We start from the raw sequence: 24,982 nt of genomic DNA, 5'->3' as shown, positions 1-24,982 counted from the left end.
TGGAAGGTAACCGGAGGAAAAAATGGACATGGACCCAGGACAATTGTCGCATCTGCAAGCCCTGATGCTTGGAGGTGTGCTAGTGAACTCGCCTGGCCTAAGGAAACCGTAAAATCCGAGGAACATAGCTGCCTTAATGACCAAGCTAGAAGAGTGCCCAAAAGGATGTCCATCCAACGCGGAAAAAAGCCTCCTAAACATCTCGCCGGAGACAGGCTGTCTTCAGCCAGGAGGGGCATCCCCGCTCTTCTGGATTCCCCTAAGAGCAGCCTTGACTGCTTGTACCGGAAAAATAGAACCTCTGCTCGGACTGTGAAGTATGGCTTAATAGTATTATAAGACAGCCTGAGGTTGCGATGACAATGTGACAGGCTTGGGTGAAACGAGTGTGAAAGAGTAGGTGGGCCTGTGCGGATCATGGGGAAGTATCGCAATGGATAGGAGGTTAAGGCCTGGATGGATCCGCCGACAGCGGGAGACCCTGGAAAAAACCCGGAATAGTAGACCTGCAGGGAGACCAGACCCGAACGTACCAGGCAGAGAAGGAAGAACAGGGCCTGGGCGAACCAGGATTAACTGACAGTGTGAAAGACAGGGCCTGGACGGACCCGGGGTAATGACACATAATAAATAAACCGAACGTACCCGTTCCCAGGAGAACAAAATCTAGTCGAGTCAGAAGGAGGAATAACTGAGGAGATGACAGCCTGGGCGATCCAGCAGACAGAGGTATGTATGAGCCTGGGCGATCCAGAAGACAGAGGTAGATACGAACCTGGACGATCCAGGAGACAGAGGTAAGGTTTGAGCCTGGGTGGACCAGCAGACAGAGGTAGGTACGAACCTGGACGATCCATGAGACAGAGGCAATTATGAGCCTGGGCGATCCAGGAGACAGAGGTAGGTATGAGCCTGGGCGATCCAGGAGACAGAGGTAGGTATGAGCCTGGGCGATCCAGTGGGAAACAGGAAAAACATAGCATATGAATATATGAACATACATATACAGAACGGCACTGCTAGCACTACATATCAGTACAGATGACGGCAGGCAAATGGTCAGCGTGCAGTGACTGTGCATAGTGTCTAGGCTGAAGCTGTGTATTTTCAACCCAGGTGAGTCGTATTCATGGAAAACACAGCCCAGCATGCGCTCCATCGTGAGGATTTTGCACTGTATGACCAGCTCCTAGCAACCACAACAAGGAATAGAGGAGCTGGTTTAGCTGCAAGCCCCTATCATGAGCGATGTCAGTGTCTGAACCTGATCTGCAAAATGCCGCTGTAGGAAGCATAGAGGAACCGGGAGGAGCGAGCACTGGTAAAATTGGGCAGCAATGACACAGTACTAAACTAGCACACCACCTGTAATTCAAAACACACAAGTCCGGCAGTGGTTCTCAACATACGTTCCACGCTGGAACTCACGCCGGCCCCCGCGACCGGAAGCAGGGAAACACATGAGCGCTGATCGGAGGAGCCCTGTGGAGGGGATGGACTGAGGGAAGGAGCTTACCCGTCCTGGAGACGCATATAGGTGCTGAACACACAAATCCGGCAGCGATTCTCCACGTGCGTTCCACGCTGGAACACACGCCGACCCCCCTCGACCGGAAGGAGGGAAACACATGAGCGCTGATCGGAGGAGCCCTGTGGAGGAGACGGGACTGAGGGAAGGAACTTACCTGTCCTGGAGACGCGTACAGGCGGTGTACAAGCGGCGGATGAATTGGACTGCAGTAGTGAATGCGAGGCGGCTCCTTATCCAGCGAATCTGAACAGAAGCGCCCAGAGGAGACGGGAGACGGCACTTAAAAGGGTCAGACGCCCCTCCCACAAATTCAGGCTGACTTTTCAGCCTTCCAACATATAGTGCATGTGCAGCATTTGTGTGCGGTTCTGCTGATATACCGCAGCTATACAGAGGGACAAACGCTACTGGAACAACTAATTTCAAATGGTGTGATATACCAGTTGCCCCCCAAAAAAACTGATTGAGCCAGGGGTGTGATATACCTATAATATACTTTCTATATAGTGCATTTGTATTGTGCAGCAGTTGTGTGTGGTTCTGCTGAGATATCTCAGCTGTACAGAGGGACAAACGCTATTGGAACAACTAATTGCAACTGGTGTGATATATCAGTTGCCCCCCAAAAAAACGGATTGAGGCAGGGGTGTAATATACCTATAATATATATATAGTGCATGTGCAGCATTTGTGTGCGGTTCTGCTGAGATACCGCAGCTATACAAAGGGACAAACGCTATTGGAACAACTAATTGCAACTGGTGTGATATATCAGTTGCCCCCCAAAAAAACTGATTGAGGCAGGGGTGTGATATACCTATAATATAATTTATATATACTTCATGTGCAGCATTTGTGTGTAGTTCTGCTGAGATACCGCAGCTATACAAAGGGACAAACGCTATTGGAACAACTAATTGCAACTGGTGTGATATATCAGTTGCCCCCCAAAAAAACTGATTGAGGCAGGGGTGTGATATACCTATAATATAATTTATATATACTTCATGTGCAGCATTTGTGTGCGGTTCTGCTGAGATACCGCAGCTATACAGAGGGACAAACGCTATTTGAACAACTAATTGCAACTGTTGTGATATACCAGTTGCCCCCCCAAAAAACTGATTGCAGCTTGGTTGTGATACACCTATAATAAAATTTATATATACTGCATGTGCAGCATTTGTGTGTCCCAAAATAAATGAATTAAGGGGTTTAATATACCTGCTTCCAGCAAATACTCATTAGGGGTTCTATATACCTGCTTCCACAAATACTGCTCTTCTAGAGGGACTTTGTCACAGGGTCATTTTGAAAATGACAGGCAGAGGAAAAGGCAGGCCATTCCGCAGCGGTGGTAGGGGTCGGGCAGGTGCACCAGTCTGGAGCCAATGTGGGAAGTTGGACAAGGTGCATGCGATTATGTCAAAGGACGCACCAGAGTTGGTTGAGTGGTTCACTCAGCCTTCTGCTTCTGCACCCTCCTCATCCTCTGTATCTGCATCCTCCTCACTCTCTGCTGTGTGCACCCCCAAAGACACCACCACCACCATAGCTCCTCCACTTGATTCAGAGGAATTATTTTCCCATCAATTTCCAGACCTTACCGATGCGCAGCCAATCTTGGAATCTGATGAGGAAGAGGAGGTAGCAACGACCGCCACCCAGCGTTCTGATGAAAGTACCCAGATCAGCCCAAGGAGGGTGGTCCCCGCAATTGCTGCCTACTCCGAGATCTCTAATGTAAGTGTTAATGAATGTGACGATGATGACGTGTCGATGGACGTCACATGGGTGCCCACAAGAGAGGAAGAGGAGGGGAGTTCAGAGGGAGAGACGGAGCAGCAGATAGGGAGGAGAAGGAGGAGAAGCAGGCAGAACTCGCAGTGCACAGAAGGCAAAAAGCAGACTGCAAATGTATCTGCAGCGAGCCATCCACCATACACGGTCACATCTGGCGCTCCCAGGACGCCGGCACATGGCTCCGCAGTGTGGGCTTTTTATAACGTGTCAGATGCTGACAATTGTGTTGCCATCTGCAGCCTGTGCTGTCAACGCATAAGTCGCGGTAAGCCCAACACTCACCTAGAACGACCGCCTTACGAAGGCACCTGGCCTCCCATCACTGAGCCCAGTGGGAGCAACACTGTTAGAACCCACAAAGCCACACTCCCTGCGCTCCACGTCCTGCCTCTTCTCCATCTGCTTTTCCTCTCTCCTCACATTTGTCCTCCACTCCACCTTCCACAATGCCGCCGTTCATCTGGCAAAAGGCAGGCTTCCGTGGCCCAAATATTCGAACGTAAAAAGTTGATGACGCCGGGTAACCTACTTGCCCAACGGCTGACCGCCGGCTTGTCAGAACTGCTAGCCTGCCAACTGCTGACATATAAACTGGTGGACTCGGAGGAAAATGTGTGGCCATTGGCACACCGCAATGGAAGGTCCCCAGAAGGAAATATTTCTCCCAGAAGGGCATCCCAGAGCTATATGGCCATGTTGAGCGGAAATTGAATGTATCTCTGGCACACAGTGTCGGTGCCGAGATACATCTGACCACAGACACGTGGTCTAGCAAACACGGGCAGGAAAGGTACTTAACTTTTACTGCCCACTGGATGAACCTTCTGATGGCTGTCAAGCATGCAACCCGTGGCACATGTGTGGATTTAGTGTTACCGCCACGGATTGCATGCAGGCCTGCCTCTTCTTCTCCTCCTCTTACTCCATCCTCCATCTACTCCTTGGCTGACTACTCCTTTTCCACTGCTACTGCCTCTTCTGCTGCACCTCCCCATCTCCCCAGAACCTATTCAACGTGCCAGGTAAGACGTTGCCATGCTGTGCTGCGGTTGTTGTGCCAAGAGCCACACTGGTTCTGCATTGCTTTCAACTCTGCGGTCACAGGCCGATCAGTGGCTAACCCTGCTCAATTTGACAGTTGGTAAAGTGTTGTGCGACAACGGTGCCAATCTGCTGAGCGTGCTGAAACAAGGCAAAATGACACACGTGCTGTGCATGGCACACGTCCTGAACTTAGTTGTGCAGCGATTCGTTACCAAATACCCCAGGGTCCAGGACGTCTTGTGGCAGGCCAGGAAAATCTCTGGCCATTTTAGATCTTACACGGCCATGGCTCGCCTTGCTGACGTTCAGCGGCGACACCACTTGCCCGTCAGACGTCTGATTTGTGACTGCCCGACACACTGGAACTCCACATTGTTTATGCTTGATAGGCTGCTTCAGCAGAAACGTTAACGACTTCCTGTACGAACTCTGCGGCAGGACAGGTTCTTGGGAGCTTGTTTTTTTTTCACCGCACCAGTGGCTGCTCATGCGCAATGCATGCAGACTTCGGCAGCCATTTGATGAGATCACCAAACTGGTCAGTCGCAGCCAGGGCGCCATCAGTGACATCGTACCTTATGCCTTCTTTCTGGAGCGTGCATTGCGTTGTGTCATTGATCAAGCCATCGAGGAGCAGGAAGATGAGGAAGTCGTAATGCTGAATGAATTCCCAGGGGGGCTACACTATCTGAGACAAGTCAGCAGGAGTTTGGGGAGGAGTCAGAGGAGGATGGTGCCTGGGAAGATGAGGAGGAGAAGGAGCAAGAAGAGCAGGCTTTAAACTTTTCGGGTATCCCTGGTGTTGTCTGTGGATGGGGGGAGAAGACCGAGGACGACATTCTCCTGGGCGATGAGCAGGAGCCAAGGTGATCCACTGCTTCCAATTTAGTGCAAATGGGGGCCTTCATGCTCCAGTGTTTGAAGATGGACCCCCGTATGAAAGGATAAAGGGCAAGGACCAGTACTGGGTAGCAACGTACTTAGAGCCCCGGTACAAACACAAAATGGAGGACATGTTACCAGCATTACAGAGGGATGTCATAATGCAGCATTTCCAGGCCTTGCTTCGAGAGATGCTGCATTCTGCTGTTGCGGGCGCTGGCAGAGGAATTTCCACCCACAGTTGCAACTACCAATCCTACAGCGCATGCAAGAAGAGGGCGGTTGAAGATGTGTTGGTCACTTCGGATATGAGATCATTCTTGCATACAACCCATCGACAGCCGCCCTCCGGATCCAGCCTCAGGGAACGCCTAGACCGACAGGTGTCCGACTACATCGGGTTAATGGCCGATGTGGATGCTCTGAGAAGCGAGGAACCCCTTAACTACTGGGTGTGCAGGCTTGACCTGTGGCCAGAGCTGGCACAATTTGCCCCTCGTCAAGTGTCCTGTCCTTTCGGACGTTCAGCGCACCTGTGATGACCACGTTTAATTGAATTTCCTCATGCCAGCCCACACATATCCGCCATCACGCATAACAAATAATGGTCCCTGTCTTATGTAAATACAGTGGCATAAAAGGCCTTTTCTGTCCGGTGAATGCCTAATGTTTGGGACCTCGGAGGAATTCAACACCTGTGACGACCACATGTTATCGAATTTCAACTATTATCATTTGGGTTTTTTTCAAGGGGGGATTTCGTTAGCCATGTTTTTAATCCAATTTTATATTTTTTGTTCTTTTAAACATATTTATTTGACATGTATTTGTACTGGCCTGCAGTACAATTGATATCCAATGATCGTCTAGCATACCTCCAGCCACATAATCACTTGATGTTTTCTGTCCGGTGAATGAATAATTTTTGGGGCCTGTAATCTAACTGTCCAACAGTAAAATTGCTATTCTGCGAACACCTAATGTACCTCCAGCCACATTATCAATTGTTCTTTTCTGTACGGTGAATTAATAATTTTTGGGGCCTGTAGTCCACTGGCGTGCAGTAAAATTTATATCCATTGACCGTCTAATATACCTCCGGCCACATAATCACTTGATCCTTTATGTACGGTGAATGCATAATTTTTGGGGACTGTAATCTAACTGGCCAACAGTAAAATTGCTATACGGTGACCACCTAATGTACCTCCAGCCACATTATCAATTGTTCTTTTCTGTACGATGAATTAATAATTTTTGGGGCCTGTAGTCCACTGGCCTGCAGTAAAATGTATATCCATTGACCGTCTAATATACCTACAGCCACATAATCACTTGATCTTTTCTGTACGGTGAATGCCTAATTGTTGGGGCCTCAGAGGAATTTAACACCTGTGATGACCACATGTTATCGAATGCAACCTATTATCATTTGGGGTTTATTCAAGAGGGGGAATTTCGTTAGCCATGATTTTAATCAAATTTAACATTTTTAACTCTTTTAAACATATGTATTTGACATGTATTTGTAATGGCCTGCAGTAAAATTGATATCCAATGACCGTCTAATATACCTCCAGCCTCATAATCACTTGTTCTTTTCTATACATTGAATGAATAATTTTTGGGGCCTGTACTCCACTGCCCTGAAGTAAAATTGATATCCAATGACCGTCTAATATATACCTCCAGCCACATAATCACTTGATGTTTTCTGTCCGATAAATGCCTAATCTTTGGGGCCTGTACTCCCGTGGCCTAAAAAAAAAATTTTCTAGGCTCCAGCATGGCACATTTTTGAGAGTTTCCCTTTAAGACGCATAAAAATGGCCCCTGATTAAAATACATATTTTTAGTGGAATTTTTTGCCTTTGATCCCCCTCTGGTATGTCACTGTCCATGTTGTGGGACGATTTGTGCATTTCTTGTAAGTATTTGGTGGCTACAAATATGACCTGAAGGTTTTTCAGGTTCGCCTGCCATTAAAGTGAATGGGGCCCGCCGCGAACTTGTGGTTCGGGAACATTTGATCTTGTTCACGCATCGTTCCGGCCGATGTTCGTCCATCACTAATGATTATAGCAATCCCCAGAGTGTAGTTCTCCAATCCCCCAAACATGAGCCCAGACTTCATGAAGGGTAGAACAGGACACTTTAATGAGGCTACATGCCAGACTTTCATGCAGGTCTTCCAGCAAGGGACACTCCTCATGGGGACCTTGTGGAAGACTGAGACAGTTTTTACATAAACCAATCACATGGAGTTACAGGCAGAAAACACACACATGTGATACAATTAATCAACACAATGGGATAACGTCATCACTCACAGGCAGACAACACCCACCTATGATACAATTAACAAACACAATGGGATAACGTAATCACTCACAGGCGGAAACTACCCATTTTTCCCTTTGTAGAATAATGAGCCTGGGGGGGGGAGGGTCTCCATAGTTCTGGGTCCATAGTCCATAGGAAGGAGGCTAGCCCCAGCAGCCCCAATGACGGTTCAGTCCATCACAGCCAATATTCCAGAAATGTGTCAATCCACACAGTGGCGTAACTAGAAATGACTGGGCTCCACAGCAAATTTTTTAATGATGCCCCCCTTCCCAAGTAAGTTCTTCACAACCCCCTCCTTTCATGCAACTCCTGTGTCTAGTAAAGATCGCTCTCTCAGACCAGGCCCGGCAGGTGCTCCATCTGTTTCCTACACTGTATATACTGTCACTGTATAATACTGTTGAGGGGACCCTGGCAATAAAACCTTTTAGTTCTCCTCCTGGGTCGGCCCCTTCTGAGTCCGGGCTCCAAAGCAGAGGATTTCTCGTGCTTCCTCTATAGGTAAGCCCCTGGATACGGAGAATTAAGAAGATAACTTTCAATAGCCAGGTTAACAGTGGTTAACACAGAACTGTAGTTAGACTGTGGGCTCGTACCATTAGGTTAGTCTCTATTTAATTCACTGTAACAAATCAGGAAACAGAATGCCTAAGATGTTTTGGGGTTCATGCCCCCTTCCTCAGGCATGACCCCTGAAACGTTGCAAACTACGTTTGTGTGAACACGCTGCCTCTCCACCTGAACTGAACTGGCTCTTTGAATGTATAAATACTGATGTATTTTCTTGGACTATAATCAGATGCTGCGTTTTTCTCAATGGCTATGGATAATGCATATGGATTTGTGCTGTTAAACTGTGATGCTGCACTTTACTGGAATAAGTAAATGTACTTTAAATTAAGTCGTTGCTGTGTCCTGTATATGGAGTATCCTCTGACACACTGTTATGCAGCTCTGTTTGTTTAAGGGGTTGTGTCATCATGGACAATGGTGGCATATCGCTAGGATATGCTCCCATTGTCTTATAGGTGCGGGTCCCACCGCTGGGACCTGCACCTATATCGAGAGAACGGAGCCCCGCAAGGTGGTGGCTGGAGGACTCTGGTCCGGCCATCACCAAGCCGAATCCCTATAGAAGTGAATAGGAGCGTACCGAGCATGCGCGGCCCCCGCTCCTATTCATTTCTATGCGGCCGATGGAAATAGTCGAACCAGTGCTCGGCTATTTTTGCCTGCCCTATAGAAAATAAATGGAGGGCAGCTGCGCATGCGCAGTGCATACTCCTTCACTTGCGGGGCTCCGTTCTTGATATAGGTGCTGCTGGGACCCGCACCTATAAAACAATGGGGGCATATCCTAACGATATGCCCCCATTATCCACGATGAGACAACCCCTTTAGGCTAGGGCTACATGACATGTGTCGTGCGACACATAGGGCACAACTACACTGCAACATTTGTTGTGCAACATTTTGTCGCCCCAATGTCGCGCGACAATTTTTATAATGATAGTCTATGGTGTCGCACTGCGACATGCGATATACTTTTAGTCCGGCTGCCTCTCGCCGTGTGCTGCCTTGCTGCCGCAGGAACTCTGCCCCCATTATAGTCAATGGGGAAGGAGCGGCAGTCCGGGGGCACACGTGAACTAGTGGCAGGACGGATCCGACAGGCTGTTCACCCGCCGGTACAGCCTGTCGGACTCCCCTGCCGCTAGTGTGAAACTAGCCTTAAGGCAAAGTAGTGAACATGATTTGGACTATAGCTTTTGATAGCTCCTCAAGTTCTTGCTTATTTTTTTTAAAATAAATATTCTCATGAATACCATTTTCAAAACATTTTGTTTGTTCCCAACTTATAAAATGCTTAGATACATTATAAGATAGCATTGCCTATTTACACAGGAACGAATGTTCGTAGGATCCTTTTTTAATCCCTTAGTGACCACCAATACGCCTTTTTACGACGGTCACTAAGGGGCCTTAGGCTGTGCCGCCACCTTTTCACATGAGAGCCGCGCTCCTGCTCTAACAGTTCAGACTGGTAGGAGTGCTGATCTGGACTGTTTAACCCGTTGCATGCCATGGGCAATGGCGCCCGCCACATGTAAGTGCTGACAGAGGGAGCGGACGCCCTCTGTATCCCATCGCCCCTCCCCACAAATGCAATTGCGGGGTGCCGATGTGTGTAAAGGCTGACTGGGGCCTGGCATACGCCCCAAGCCAGCCTTAAGTGTTTTCCAGTAGGTCTCTCTGGTGGAGCCTGCTGATCAATGTCAGTAGAGATGAGCAAATCGAATCCTACGAAGTGGAATTCGATTCGAATTTCAGGATAAATTCAATTAGCCTAGAAGCCGTCAGCGAATTGATTTAACCTGAAATAGTATAAAAAACAAAAAAATTCAAACTTACCTGCTCCATTTGCTGGCGAAAGGCCGCCAGCCTCCATCTTGCTTGAAGATCTCAGCCAAAATCCCGTGCGGCGCAAGATTTCATTATCATGCTGGCCGGCGTGATGACGTCATACGTCACCATGCAAGCCGGCGTGATGACATAATCTCGCGCTACACAGGATTTTGGCCAAGATCTTAAAGCAAGATGGCGGCGATTGGCCCGTCGCGAGCAAATGGAGGCGGTAAGTTTGATAAAAAAAATGTTATTGTTAAATTTACACTCAGATGCCGCGATCATGTATGAACGCGGCATCTGAGGGGTACAATGATGGGGGCGGCACTATCGCAGCTCCCTGTCATTGCACCTGCTACTTACAAAAAAATGCTCTTCGTGACTAAGTAATTCGCCACAAAGCATTTTTTATTTTTTTATTTGGCGAATCAGCCGAATAGAACTTTTAAGAAATTCGCTCATCTCTATATGTCAGTTTAGCACTGACATTAAAATGCAATGCACTATAGGGATAGTGCATTGTATTTTAAAAGCAATCATAATATTGTCTGTTATAGTCCCCTTGTGGGACTATTAAGTGGTAAAAAAAAAAGAAATAAAAACATTTATTAAAGTTTAAAAAATCCCAAAAAATACCCTTTTTTCACATTGAAAATACACTTTTCAATGAAAAAAATAGCAAAAATAAAATCTCCCGCATATGTTTGGTATCACTGCATCCATAACGACTCGCACAACACAAATATCATGTAAATTATTCCCTATGGTGAAAGCCGTAAAAAAAATTACATAAAATAAATGATAGAATTGTTATTATTTATTCTTAGTTGCCACTGAACAAGTGATCAAAAAGGGAAATTTACCCCAAAATGATACCAATGAAAACCACAAGTCGTCCAGCAAACATCAAGCCCTCATACAAATCCATAGAAAAAAAATAAAAAAAGTTATGGGTCTTGGGAAGCGGAGATGCAAAAAGATTTTCTTCCTTTAAAAAAAAAGGGGGGTTTAATTGAATGAAAGTAGTAAAAAAAAAGTATTTGGTATCGCTGTAAATCGTACTGACCCAGAGAATAAAGAGATTATGTTATTATTAACAAAAAATAAACCCTGTAAAATTTTAAATGGGAAAACTCAGTGGCAGTATTGCTGTTTTTCATATCTCCCTCCCAGAAAGAGTTAATAAAAGTTAATCAGAAAGTTATGTGTACCCCAAAATGACACCATTAAAAACTTCAACTTGTCCCGTAAATAAGAAGCCCTCCTACAGCTACACAGACAGAAAAAAAAAAAAAAGTTTTAGGTCTGTTATGGGAGAATATTACTTACCAATATTTATGCAAATATCAATAATTAATATTCATAAATAGGATAAATCGTCTACTGATGACTCCACCTATTTATACCTTAAATTTAAGATATCACCACTATTACTTTGCCTTACACTCATCGCCAAACTAGCTGCATGCGCCTTACTGAACTAGCTACCGCTAATAAAACACACTACACAGTAGGTACAAATAACACACAATATTTATTGATTCCTACGGTACACTAAATAATGACGCACTACACTACACTATCAGTATAGCACTAAAAATACAGTACTAACTACACTACACAACCCCAAATTCCCCCCACAAACTTTAACTAACATACACACATACAAAAGCAGCCCACCCTTACTATCACTGGACTATCCCTAGGGGAAATAAGAAACACACACCTGCAGCAGTGAAGGGGTTATTGTACTGCTGCAGTGGCAAAAGAGTGGTTAATACAAGGTGCAGGGGACTGTGGGTAGCAGGGCTTACTGGGACCTGCAAGGGTTAATGCAGGCCACAGATACACCGGGCTGAAGGCTGCTGCAGGGGTATAGCAGGGCAGTGAGCAGGGCTTCAGGGTTGGCAAAGTAGGGGTAAATGCAGGAATAATGGGGAGGGAGGTCAGAAGTTACACCAACAGGGGTTGATGCTTCTAGGCAGGGAAGGGGTAAATGTAGTTGGCACTGCAAGGGCAGAGATGCAATGCAGTGCCAGGGTATTTGCAGGGGTTACACCAACAGGGGTTGATACTGCTGGGCAGGGAAGGGGTAAATATGGTTGTGCAAGGGCAGAGATACAATGCAATGCCAGGGTATACTCAGCCGGTTAATGCTCTTTCCAGGAGATGATCCATGTCTTCTCTCCTTCTGGTGAAGTCCCAAGAGCCCTTCCCTTTGTCTTGGACTGATATATGTCACTCTCACGAGGCCCAAAACAGGGGTTAACATTAGGCCACACTGTTTTTGTCAAAGCAATAGTTTTCATTTGCAATTTGCTATTTAGCAGGTTTCAACTCTAGTAAAGTAGCCAACAGACAAATCATTTTCTCAATGCGTGACTGTTCTGTCACATAGTTTTTATAAAGCTGATGTTCTAGCTTCTGCTGGAGATAACTTCTTGTACTGGAAAACATTCTCCAGAGACAGAGAAGTGCCGAACAATAACAAAATGTTCAAGAAGCACAGTATCCTTTCTTCAGCAGGGCCAAGGACACTAATACCATTCATATGCAAAATAATGGTGGAGCCCCAGTTATGGTGAAACACCATATATCACACAGTGAAAGCCAGATATCCCTCCAAGAAAGAAAAACCAGGCAAAGGGGTGTCCCCCTATAGAGATCACCAGATCCGCCATATTTAATGGCCCCTATGTCACGATCCAGCTCTTTTATAAGCATTAAAGAGGACTTTTCACCACTCTTGACATATAGTACCTGTTTTAATAATTTCATGCATTCCCCATGTAATAACAATTCTGGAGCATCTATTCTTATGGCTCTGTGTTGTGCTATTCGTTTATTATTTCTACTAGAAGTTAGGAATGAATTGCTAGCAGTCTGCAGTAATGGTACAGAGGGGAGGTAACCAGTTGGGGGTGTGTAGTGGGGGTGTAAGGTTGTACCGGTTTCATTTTTTTTTTGTCCAAAATATAATCACTTTCCAAGCCTCCTGATCCACCACTACTGCTCCATCCTATCCGCTTGGCTGCAGAAGTGATGTGCCATAAACTGTACGTGACCGTTGCATCTTATCACTGGCCCTGTTCTGTACGGCCCTAGACCACTGAGGCCAGTGATTGGTTGCCGCGATCATTTACAAAATATGGAGCATCATAGCAAAAGCTAAAACAATATGTCATGGCTGCCATCTGGTTGAGGGGAAAGAGCAGTGGCACTGGAAAGGAGCAGGCTCGAGAAGGTGAGTTTTTGAGCAGCCATGAAGATTTTTCAAGAAAAGAGATACAGCATCACCCAGCTCATCAATAGTGGTATCTTGGGCAAGAAAATGTTGTCAACTGCATCAAGTGAGTGAGTGCCATGTCAGTTGGAAGAATACGAAATTAAGTCTGTCCATCTATTACAAAGCCAAGATGTGGACATCCAGGCAAAATATCGGAGTCAACATGTTGGGTCATCACAGGGTCTATCAGTTCTGGCATGACAAACACAGCAGTGGAGATCACAGACATCCATGCAAGCACCATGCGATGCACATTACACAAGTCTGGAATGGTGGCCCAAAAAAAGTACAAACAATGAACAGTAGAAGATTGGAAACGGGTGATTTAGAGCAATGAGATGAAAGTCAATAGACTAGGCTCTGATAGGTGCAAATGGGTCTGGAAGAAACAAGGGAATGGTGGGTAACGGATTGAGAAATTGAAGGAACTGTCAAGTTCGGTGGAGGAAGCCTGATGATATGGGGTTGTTTCACAGCCAAAGGCGTTGGATACTTGACCCGGATCGATGGTGGTCTCAGTGCTGAGACCAATGCTATGTGAGTATCCTACAAGACAAGTTACTTCATACACTCGAGTACTATGAGTATGAAAAGGATAACATAGTGTTATAGCAGGACAACAACCCGAAGAATACATCGAGATTGGCGAAGAAATGGGTCAATGACAATGAAGGAGAGGTGCTGGATTTTCAGCCACAGTCCACAAATCAAACACTTGTGGGTAGAGTTAAAGACAAAGCTGTATTTGTACCCAAGTGAGTCGACCAACATGCACCAACATTGGAAACATGTAGAAGAGACCTGGGAACAGATTTCATTCGAGACTTGCTTGAAAGCCAAAAATAGATTTACAAAATACTAGCAAAACAATAAGAAGTTAGAATTTTAGAAGCTAAACAGTAACAAGCAGTTACAGAATCTGCATAACTAATAATATGCTAAATAGTAGCAAGTCCAATTTATGTATTAGACAGCCAAGATGATTGGCTATAAAATTATGGTAGTTTCACGTTCAAAGCTGTAGTGGATGGTGAGATATGGAGCCTGAAAGTGAAACGTTCAAAACATTGTTACCTTTTTGTTCATCGGTATATCTTTTCTGTTTCTTTGATTGTTTTTAACAATGCTCTACATTGTATAAGAGAATTTATGAATTTTAGTTCACGTATGCTGAGGCATCAAATTATAGTGTCTAGGCACCATTTTGGAGAACACGGTGCATAGCCAACTACATTTGTACCGTTATATCAGATGACACTCCTGGGGAGGGGGGAGAACTTTTTTACCTTGTGGAGGCCGCCAGCTGGAAAAACATAAAAGCAATGCTCTGTGGGAAAAGTTATAAACATTTGCTCTCTTCCTGAGGAAAGAAAACGTTATCTCTAAAGCAGCCTCTAGGTAGCTACACTGTAAAGCATTATTCATCCCATTAATGTGCCCTGGAACATGACTTGGTATTTTAACCAAAGTAAAAGAAGGAGACACCAATCTGTAGACAGCTGTTTTGGGAAGGAATATTTGCTTCTTGTTAGTACTAGTGTTTTTTTGCGAATATTCTAATCGCAAATTTTTATCGTGAATATCGACACCGGGAATTTGCGAAGATGTAGAATATAGTGCTATATCTTCGTAATCGTGAATATTCTAGATTTTGTTTTCGTCAGTACCCTCACTGCTTCTTGCTTGTGGGCCAATGAGAAGGCTGCAATATCTTTGTCTGAGCTCAGCAACATTACTAGCAACCAATAGGAAAGTTGCCTACCCCTTACTATGTAGGAAACTCCCCAGCAACCATTTTCTGCATTTTTTTTGCAGTTCTCAGAGAGAAAGAGAGCAGTGTCATTGCTGTGCTCTGCGCTTTGCTGAGTCATCTGGATCCTTATTTAATTACATTAGATAGTTAGCTCATATATATAATACAGATAGTGGGAGATAGTCAGTGTAGGTTAGATAGCGATATAGTGTAGCTGATAGGTTCCAGTGCAGGGTGTTAGGTAGTGTGATAGGAATTACTGTACTGTGCATTTTTTCCAGTCTCAGGAAACTTCTAGCAACTTGAAAAAATTGTAGCAAAAGTGAGCCACACCTGTATTGCACGCGCAATACGAGCATATTACATTGCTGATTTTCGCATTCAAGAAAATAATGACTGGAGATCACGAATTCTAGAATTTGCAAATTTATTGAGAATATTAGTCAAAAAATTCACAAAATATTGCAAAAATTAATATTGCCCATGCTGCTCATCACTAGTCAGTACCAGGCAGGGTACTGGCTGGCTGGATGAGATGCCTTTGTTGTAGCTCTTGGGGGGTACTGTTTCACTTTGAAGAGACTGCCACCTTGCGTAGAGACTGTTTCCTGGGAAAAGGCGCACAAATTAGCCCTCCTCCTGAAATAAAAAAAAACTGCCTCTCTAAAGTCACCTGACTAGTTACCCTGTAAGTGAAAAATGACTTCTTAAATGTTTTCAGAACAGATGAGGCAGCTTTAAAATAGCAAAATATAATATGTTAACTATAGTTAACCCTTTGTCACGTGCACATTTATCAGAAATCATGTAAGAAGTGATTTGGCGATGACGCTCAAACTTTTACCTTTCAGAAAGAATCTCTACTGTAGATTCCACAATAGGAAAAGAGGACATAGTTCAAAGAGTTAACCTAACATTTCTTACAGGCAGCCCCAGAAAGGAAAAAATTCCTGCACTTTTATTGAGCAGCTGCCATAGTAACAAGCACAAAACAATGTATAGCGGGATCTCAGTTTCCTGCCTTATTTTTTAATGAGCTGATTTTGGAAAACAGTCAAGTTTATATTTTGTGTCTTAACCCCTTGCAAGCTCCCAGGTTTTTTGTTCACATATACTTTCCATTAGGTTTCTTCTCTCCCTTTCTTATTACGTATCTGCTCTGTCTTTTCTCTGCATTGAGCCATGCACTTTATATACACATTCGCACTTCTTTCTTTAAGTTCTTTACCAATAATCATTTGAGGTTCCAGCTTCATTAGGTGAATTAATGTGGGTTTTTATGTTGCATATTTAATTAACCTCAATCTCCCACCCCAGTACTGGCCATCTGTACAATCCAAGCCTTACATCTGCTTTCGATCTCTTAAGTGACCTATTTGTGTCTTACTGTAAATCATTTGCAATCGCTTGATATCCCAGATTTTCTTACTTATCCGGTTACCATTTCTTATTACCTAATGCAAATGTATTGCGCCATTACTTTGACATTCACAAAATATCATGTACACATGTCACCCACAGTGGATGAGATACTTATGGCTCATATGAACTATTTGGGTAGATTGACAAATGGAACTGGTCTTCTTAGCCAACATCAGTGATGAGCAATATTAGCAATATTTTGTGAATATTTTGAAGAATATTCGTCATATATTTGCGAATTCGAGAACTTGCTATTATTTTCTTGATTGCGAAAATCGGCAATGTAATATTCGCGTAAAGCGCGCAATACAGGCGTGGTCCAAACTGCTCAAAGTTCCCTGAGACTGGAGGAAATGGTTGGTACGGCAGAACATTAAAAATGGCTTTATATGCAGATAGAGTGCTCCAATATATTCGTGACTGCGCTAATCGGCAATTAATGATGCACATATTTTGGCGCAATATGTGAAACTTCACATTTTAGCAGGTCTGACTGCATATTACTGATTGGTGCACTAAGTATTGTTATGACATCACAGCACTATGTCTGGAGCATGTATGTATGGACAGCAGAACCTATCAGCTACACTATATCAGGATCTAACCTACACTGACTATTTCCCACTAACTATCTGTATTATATATATAAGCTAACTAACTAACTAATGTAGTTTGGAAAGCACAGAGCACAGCAATGACACTGCTGTCTCTCTCAGAACTGCAAAAAACTGCAGACAATGGCTGCTGGGGAGGTTCTTATATAGTAAGGGGTAGGCAGCTTTCCTATTGGTTGCTAGGGATGTTGCTAAGCTCAGACAAAGACATTGCAGCCTTCTCATTGGCCCACAAGCAAGAAGCAGGGAGGGATCATGGGTTCAGAGGAAAAACAATCTAGAATATTCAAAAATATGAATATATATCACTATATTCTAAATATTTTCTCGAATTATCGAAGTGCCGATATTCGCGTTTAATAGTCGCTATTCGAATATTCGCGCCCAACACTAGCCAAGCGTTTGAGCTTGACAAAGAAAGTGTCTAGAAAGGTGCAAAAAGTGTCTACAACAGATACACGAGTGCCATTTTTTTTGCCACATTATATGATATTATTCTGGTGCATTTGGTGTAGTAAATCTGCCCCATTGTGTCTGATGTGAATGAATGGATTAAGTTTACTTTCCCTTGTATTTTACATCCGGCTGTCCAGTGATTCATATGCAGATAGAAGTCCCTGTTTTATATCAACGAAGCAACGCTCACATGTCTGCAGCACAGTGTACGCCTGAAATCATTGCTGGCTGCTGCTGACGTTCTGCTTTACTTATCTCCTCTCAGACCTTGCACTCCTCCCTGCTTCTTCTCAGTCTTATACCAGTCTTATGTTCTTTATGATGCCTTTTCCATTGTTTGACTGATGAACTGCAAATGTTATTCACCTGCTGTCATAAAGTTAGTACTTGCGATCTGATGCTAACAAAATCGTTGCATTTATTGGCATGTTAAAGGGGTTGTCTGAGGGGACTAAAAACTTGGGCATCCTCTATAATTGTGCCAAAATCACAAAAGATTTTAGGCTTATCCCTTTCTTCCCAACGCCAATTTTAGACCTCCCCACTAGGGTTTGTGTTCTTGGGTGCAGAGGTGGTGTTCTGTGCACACAGGTCATGGCTGCAGCCAATCATTGACCTCAGCAGTGTAAGGGGCATGGGACTTGACTTGATCATTGTGTATTTTATCACTAGATCTCAGGAAAGATAGGAAATGACTAGGACTGAAGTAAATATAACTGTACTACTCAAGGGAGGACCCTAGGCAAGAATAATGTAAAGAAAGGGGCCAATATGGCTAAATCCAGGCTCGGACTGGCCCACCGGGGAGGCGGGGGATTCCTCGGTAGGCCCCCATTCTCCTGTGCTGGGAGATAAGATGGAGGAGTAATTATTTCTCTTGTTTCTCAGGAGAGATAATTATTGTAGCCACTAGGTAACAATATCGCACAGTGATACAGCCTCTTACTGGTATAAATTGTACAGGAGCCCACGCAGTTTCTCCTAAGCTTCCCGGGCTGCTGGCAGTGAAGGAGGAGAGAACATGTCTGGCCATCCTCCTGCCCTCCCTGCTGTCAGAAAACTGTGGTTGCTAGAGAGAAGGACTCCTCTGTGGTGCTGGGCTGATTTCTCAGGTGTGTGACAGTAGTGAGCTGTAGGAGACTGTAAATTGGAAATAGGGGATTTGTTTATAGTAGACTCAGATCTGTGTATGTGTGCTGCTCTCTGCAGAGTTCAGAGTGGCATTGGGGGGATTCTGCCCTAGGTCCCCCCAATGCCTCTGCTTTAGGTGCACCACCATTAGTGTCACAGTTCCAGATGCCCCCCAATGTCCCGGCTCTAAATGCACCCCTAATATTGACTCTTCTGCAGTTGACCCCCTAATACCTCAGCTCCAGGATCACCACTATTACCCTGCTTCAGGCGACCCTAATGCCTCTGCTTTAGGTGCACCCCCATAAATGCCCTAGCTCCAGATTCACCTACTCTAAATGCACCGCTAATATTGCCTCTTCTCCAGTTACCCCTGCTCCAGGATCCCCACTATTACCCTGCCTCAGGTCACCTTAATGCCTCTGTTTCAGTTATGACCCTCCGTTTGTGCCCTTTTCTCACGTTGCTCCTCTAGCACCTTTGCTTGGGCTTTGTTAAAGGTTATGACCTGTAAAGGGGGGTTGGACTTATGAATGAAAAATTCTTCATTACATTCTCCATTATTGACACGTATGGGTTACATGGCGGTAGTGATGATATTCCGTATTTACAGGCATCACTGCTGCCATGTAAAGAGATACTGGTGGTGGAGTGGTGTAGGATTTAAAGGGGTTGTCCAGGTTTTAAAGTTATCCTCTCCACAACATATGGCATAACTATATGATTAGTGGGGTCCGATTCTGCGACCCCCACTGATCCCACTGATCTCTTTGGGACCACTGGAATTAGCCAGCACTGTACTCTCCCATCTCCAGTGACCCTATAGAGAATGGATGGAGAGGCAGGGCATATGCTCGACCTGCCACTCAATCAAGAAGGGGGATCAGTGGGGGCTCCAGTGTTCAGCCCCCCACGTATCACTTAGTTATCCCTGATCCTGTGGATAGAGGATAACTAGAAAAGTGGACACAGGCCCATTAACAGGCGAGCATTTCTATTTTAGTTTGACACATATTTTGGGGCAGATTTTTAACTTTTAATTTTTTTTTTTACACCCAAAGAAAACCTTTAAAGATAGGGGATGTGAAAAGGTCCAACAGCTATGACACGACAGGTGATAAGTGTCTGATTGATGGGGGTCTGACTGCTGGGACCCCCATGATTAAGGGAACGCGGTCTTAAGACCCTTGTGTACATAGATTGGCAGTAATGTAATTGAATGTCTCAGTATCCCTTTTTTCATGATCAGTGGGTGTTCGAGCAGTCAGACCCCAGCAATCTGATATTTATCACCTATCCTGTAAATAGGCAATAGGTCATTATGGTAGGATGAACCTTTTAATTATAATGTACATTATGTACAATATGAGGAGGTTAAGATTTGGTAACTTTAATTCATGACAGACATTTATGCTTAAAGGGGTTAAAGGGTTTGTCTCACTTCAGTAAATGGCATTTATCATGCAGTTAATACAAGGCACTTACTAATGTATTGTGATATTCCATATTGCCTCCTTTCCACCACATTATACATAGCACGTATCCGTGGTTATTACCACCTTGTAATCCAGCAGTGGTGGCCGTGCTTACACACTGTAGGGAAAGGCTGGAAGTGCACATAGGCCAACACCTTTACCTATAGTGTGCAAGCACGGCCACCGCTGCTGGATTACACGGTGGTAATAACCACTGATACGTCCTGTGTATAATGTGATGAAAAAGAGTCAATATGGACAATCACAATACATTAGTAATTACCTTGTATTAACTTTCTCTACATGATAAATGCCAACTGCTGAAGTGAGAAAACCCCTTTAACCCCTTTAAGTGTGCTACACTTAAAAGGATTAGGCATAAATGTCTTGGTGTATGCATTGCGTGTTTCCTATTTGTGATTGGTGTGTGCTATATATGTTCTATGTATCAGTGCTGTATGTGCAGCATGTGACATATGCATCAGTGGCATGTGAGCCATGTATAAGATTCTTGTGTGCCACATGTATCCAATTAATGATTGGTGTGCACTGCATGTGTCTTGTTTCTGACTGACTTAAGTGCAGGATATCCATATATGTGTAAATTCTGCCACATGTATGTTTGTGCATATTGCTGTGAATGTCTGCATCATACTTCATCTTTAATATTTCTGTTATCACTGTAAGTGCTCATGAGCACGACCATTGGATGTTTTGCAGTCTGTAAATTGTGGATTTTCAAAACATAGATACCGGGTTTGTGCGTTCCACATTATGCAGAACAGAACAGCCGGCCTCTAATAGAACAGTCCTATCCTTGTCTGTAATGTGGACAATAATAGGACATGTTCTATCATTTTGCAGAACGGCCATGAGGACATACAGACAGGGAATGCACACGGAGTTGTTGTTTTTTTTTTTGTGGCCCCATTGAAGTGAAGTGAACGGTACAGACATGGAAAAAAAAAAGGTTAGTGTGCAGGAGTCCTAAGGTGGGCCCCCAGAATCAGTTACACTTGTGGGCCCTAAGTACCCCAGTCTGACACCGGCTCAGTTGAAAATGACTTTAATTGGGAAGGTTCAGAAAGGAATAAAAGTGATATTCCAACATAGTAACCTCATTCAGACTATGTCTCAGGCACAAGAACATGGCAGATTTTGTAAAGTGATGGTGGTGGTGGTTTCATGACAATACTTGCATAGTAAATGTATATACATACACAGCATACATACATTCAAACAGACATATATACATGCTGGGACACACACTCTTCCCTCTTCACTCCACTGCTGTTGATATGTAATGCTGTTTGAAATGTATTGGTGGAAGGTGGATATCTCTAATCTAATGTCCACCTCTCCTCAGCATTACACACAGACTGTCTGAACAGCCTGTGGAGGAGAGCCAGGAACATTAGCCAGGATTAGTAAGGGCACAAAGAAAGGCTTTCCCCCATAAGCCTTTCTCATTTGTGCATGGTATTTCCATTATTCTGGGCTGGTTTCTGTCTTATGAGCTACATCACCACAGAAGGTGGCTCTTGGAGCAATTTAACAACTGTAAATCTGTCTACTAAAAATGGCTCAAGGACAAAAACTAAACAATATAAGAAGAAAAACGGAACAAGATTTATCAAACAATGGCGTTTTACACTGGTCTTTAAAATCTCCTGCACTGTTGGAGGACGCGCCTAATTTAAGACAAGATGCAATCCTAAATTAGGCACATCCTTAAGTCCTGATAATCATCTAATAGAAATGAGGCAGAACCTAAGGCATGGGTGATGTTTATGTTCATCCAGTGAAGCAAACCAACAACCATGAGTTTAAGCAGCTCAACAGGAAGAAATGTGACATAAATACTTCAAGTCAAAGGGGGGAATGATCTTTGGTAAAAATAATAGTTTCTCAAGGTAATAAAAGCATTTATTTATAGCAATGGTTTATACATTTCTTCTGTCGAGGACATTTAAGGGGTTGTCCAACCACCATGATAAAATCAACTAAGGCCCAGAATGTAATTAATATAAAAATAGAAAGACACTTACCTGTTCACTGGTGCTTCATTCCATTGTTGATAGTCCCATGCCCGTGGCTTCCGTTTCATATCAGAATAGGTCATCAAAATCAGGGGTTTGACATCTGGGACCCCCAACAATCAGCTGTTTGAGGAGTTCTCCAGTGAGTGCCACAGCCTCCTAGCAGCTTACCAAGCACAGCACTGCCCATTGGATAGGTTGTTATTGCAGCTCATCCCCTTCTTTTAAATAGGACTGAACTGCATTTAGGCCATGTGACCGATGAAGGTGAAGTCACTGGTCTAAGAGGAGGCCGCAGTGCTCACTGGAGCAGGGTTGCCGGGAGTTGGACCATCCTAAAGATAAGCCATCAATATTAAAATCCTGGAAAACCCTAATGTTGGATTGTGCTGAAGCTTTTTCTAAATATTTTAATAAATAGAAGTATATCTTTATGTGTACAATTAATTTGGTTTTCTTCAGTGTTATATTTGGTTCACTTTGATTGCAATGAAGATCTTATAATCACATTTTATGTTAAATATTAATTGTAATGGTTCAGAAATGTTTCAGCATAGGTAGATTATATTTCAGGGCATTGAGTCTCTTTTCTTTTGGCTAACTTTTTGTGTGGTTCATATATTAAAGTTTTTTTTTCTACTATATAATTTATGGCCTAACATGCCAATTGAACATGCTTACTTGGGAAATATGGACTGGTTATTCTAATTCTTAAACTGGTTTCACAGTATTTTTTGAAAAAACACAGCAGTTGTTTGTTTTTTTAACCAAAGGCAGAAATGGCTCAAAGTGAGAGGGAAATATAATGGAAGGATTTGGCTGAAAAAAAGTATCCAAATCTGCACTGCTGTTAAACAACCCTTATGAGGGTCACAGTGGTTAGAACCTCCACCAGTCAGGTTTTTTGTTTATCTGCTTAATGCCATAAATGTATATTTAAAAAAAAACTTTAAGGCAGATATACACTTTAGGGTTATTTTAGATGTGTTCCATTGGGTAAAAATTAACAATGGATTGGCTCATTCACTTGCATTTATAATAGCCATAACTTTAGCGCCAAGTATGAGATATCAGGATGTAAATTATGTGACTATCAGGAAACGATCATGCAGTTTGAGGTCATTTTTTGTTGCATTTGTTTTAGCAACAGGCAGAAGTGGGTCCAGCAGGAAGAAGTACATGTTCTACCTTTGTGTTCCTCATTCCTTTAGAATTCTCTTCTGACTTTGGCTCAAAAAATTCATCAAAAACTGCACCCAAAACATGTGTGATTCCTTCCCAAAAACTCATTTACACAGGCAGAGTATTGGGCTAATTATCTGCAATGAATGTTCAGAACCGACTGCTTGTTCCTAATGATTGGTCCATGTAGATGTGCCACCAATAACCCAAGAAAGGAGCAAATGAGTTTGTCGGAAACACATCGTCTTATGTCAACAAGGATGTGATGCTGACAAACAATGAAACTCTAAGAGGATGAAGATTGTAATAACGATTGTCCATCCCCTTACAGCCCCAATGATTGCTACATCTGAATGTAGCTATCTAGTGGGCAATGATGGACTATATGAATGGCCGTTCCCAATCACTGCGCAGAGATAGCAGCCAACACAGAGAAAGGACAATTTTGTTAACCTTTGCGAAATTGTTAGAAAGAAACACACACCGGATTAAACACCTCTTCATTCTTTATTCAGTCTTTGTATCTCCCTTCTTTAAAATAAAAATAAAAACAGACAAGAATAATCTCAATTTTAAAATTTATAGCAAATAATTTCCCTACCCCAAAGTGTAAAATTACAAATAACAAAAATAGATCCACCCAAAATAAATGTATACCTTTGCATAGTCTGCAATGACTGCAGCTACATTATGTATATCTCAAGTGGTAAAACCTAAAGCTTTCATTCCCTATGAGGCCAGAAGGACCTAAAGAGTACTGCTCTGCAATATTTATAAGCCCACGCTGACGTAGAGAAGGGTAACACCGGCACTTTCAAAGGGACATGCAGTCCTGGAATTATGGTGCCAAATAGTTGCCAGTGCCGTGCTATAAAGATAGGAACTTGCGACTTTAATTGCTTACATTACCAACGATACAGCTTCTTGTAATGGCAACAAGGACTCACAGTTCATTAAAAGAAGGCACTTGGTTTGAAAGTAAAATATATGGTGGGAAATGGGTTGCAAGTTTAAGGGATAGTGGAGAGACTAGAAGGGAGGTAGGTGGAAGAAGCAGGTGTTATATAGAAGGGCAGGATATCTTTGGGTTAGACTCTACTTTTGGGGCTCTGACATTAAAAACCTGACAAGATTTCTGTTTGACGGAAGACCAGAGTACCAGCGAACCCTTTCAGTGCCTCAGATACCAGCACAGCTACACTGCTCCACATGACATGATGGAGAGGCTTGCGATGCTAGCTAGCTAAAGCACTGAAAGGGTTAATACTCCCAGCACAGTCTTCTCCGTGTCCACAGATGAATTAGCACCATTTTGATAAAACTTCTAAAACCTCCCTCACCCTATGAGAGGGCGAGCTGGTAAGGGGCATAGGGTGAGAAGAGGGGCAGTGCATCCTGGGCTGTTTCCTCTGGAGAGGTACGACTCCAGGACCTTTATGTTCCAATTGCAGAGACTACAGCAGGATTCAGGGAGGCTGTAAATGAAAGAAAATAGAAAACGTAGTTAATTGGTCTGATCTTAAGAATGGGCTGCCATGACCATACGTATATTTTTATCATTGTGGATTACAGAGTCACTTCCACAACATTTTTTATTCTCTGGACTGTTATA

General features: G+C 43.7%; 1 protein-coding gene across 6 annotated transcripts in view; it reads right to left on the bottom strand.

Moving 5' to 3' along the window:
* Positions 1–23,858: 23,858 nt before the first annotated feature.
* The window catches only part of COL6A3 (collagen type VI alpha 3 chain), a 107,630-nt gene continuing 106,506 nt past the window's right edge, over positions 23,859–24,982 (bottom strand). For all 6 annotated transcript variants that reach the window (XM_040439885.1, XM_040439886.1, XM_040439887.1 and 3 more), the window contains one exon: positions 23,859–24,845. In XM_040439885.1, coding sequence (XP_040295819.1) covers positions 24,805–24,845 — 41 coding nt within the window. In that variant the 3' untranslated portion in view covers positions 23,859–24,804. The remainder of the gene's footprint in view (positions 24,846–24,982) is intronic.

The sequence above is a fragment of the Bufo bufo genome, chromosome 7 (assembly GCF_905171765.1).
Source record: "Bufo bufo chromosome 7, aBufBuf1.1, whole genome shotgun sequence".
NCBI lineage: Eukaryota > Metazoa > Chordata > Amphibia > Anura > Bufonidae > Bufo > Bufo bufo.
This window is presented reverse-complemented; position numbering and strand designations above follow the sequence as displayed.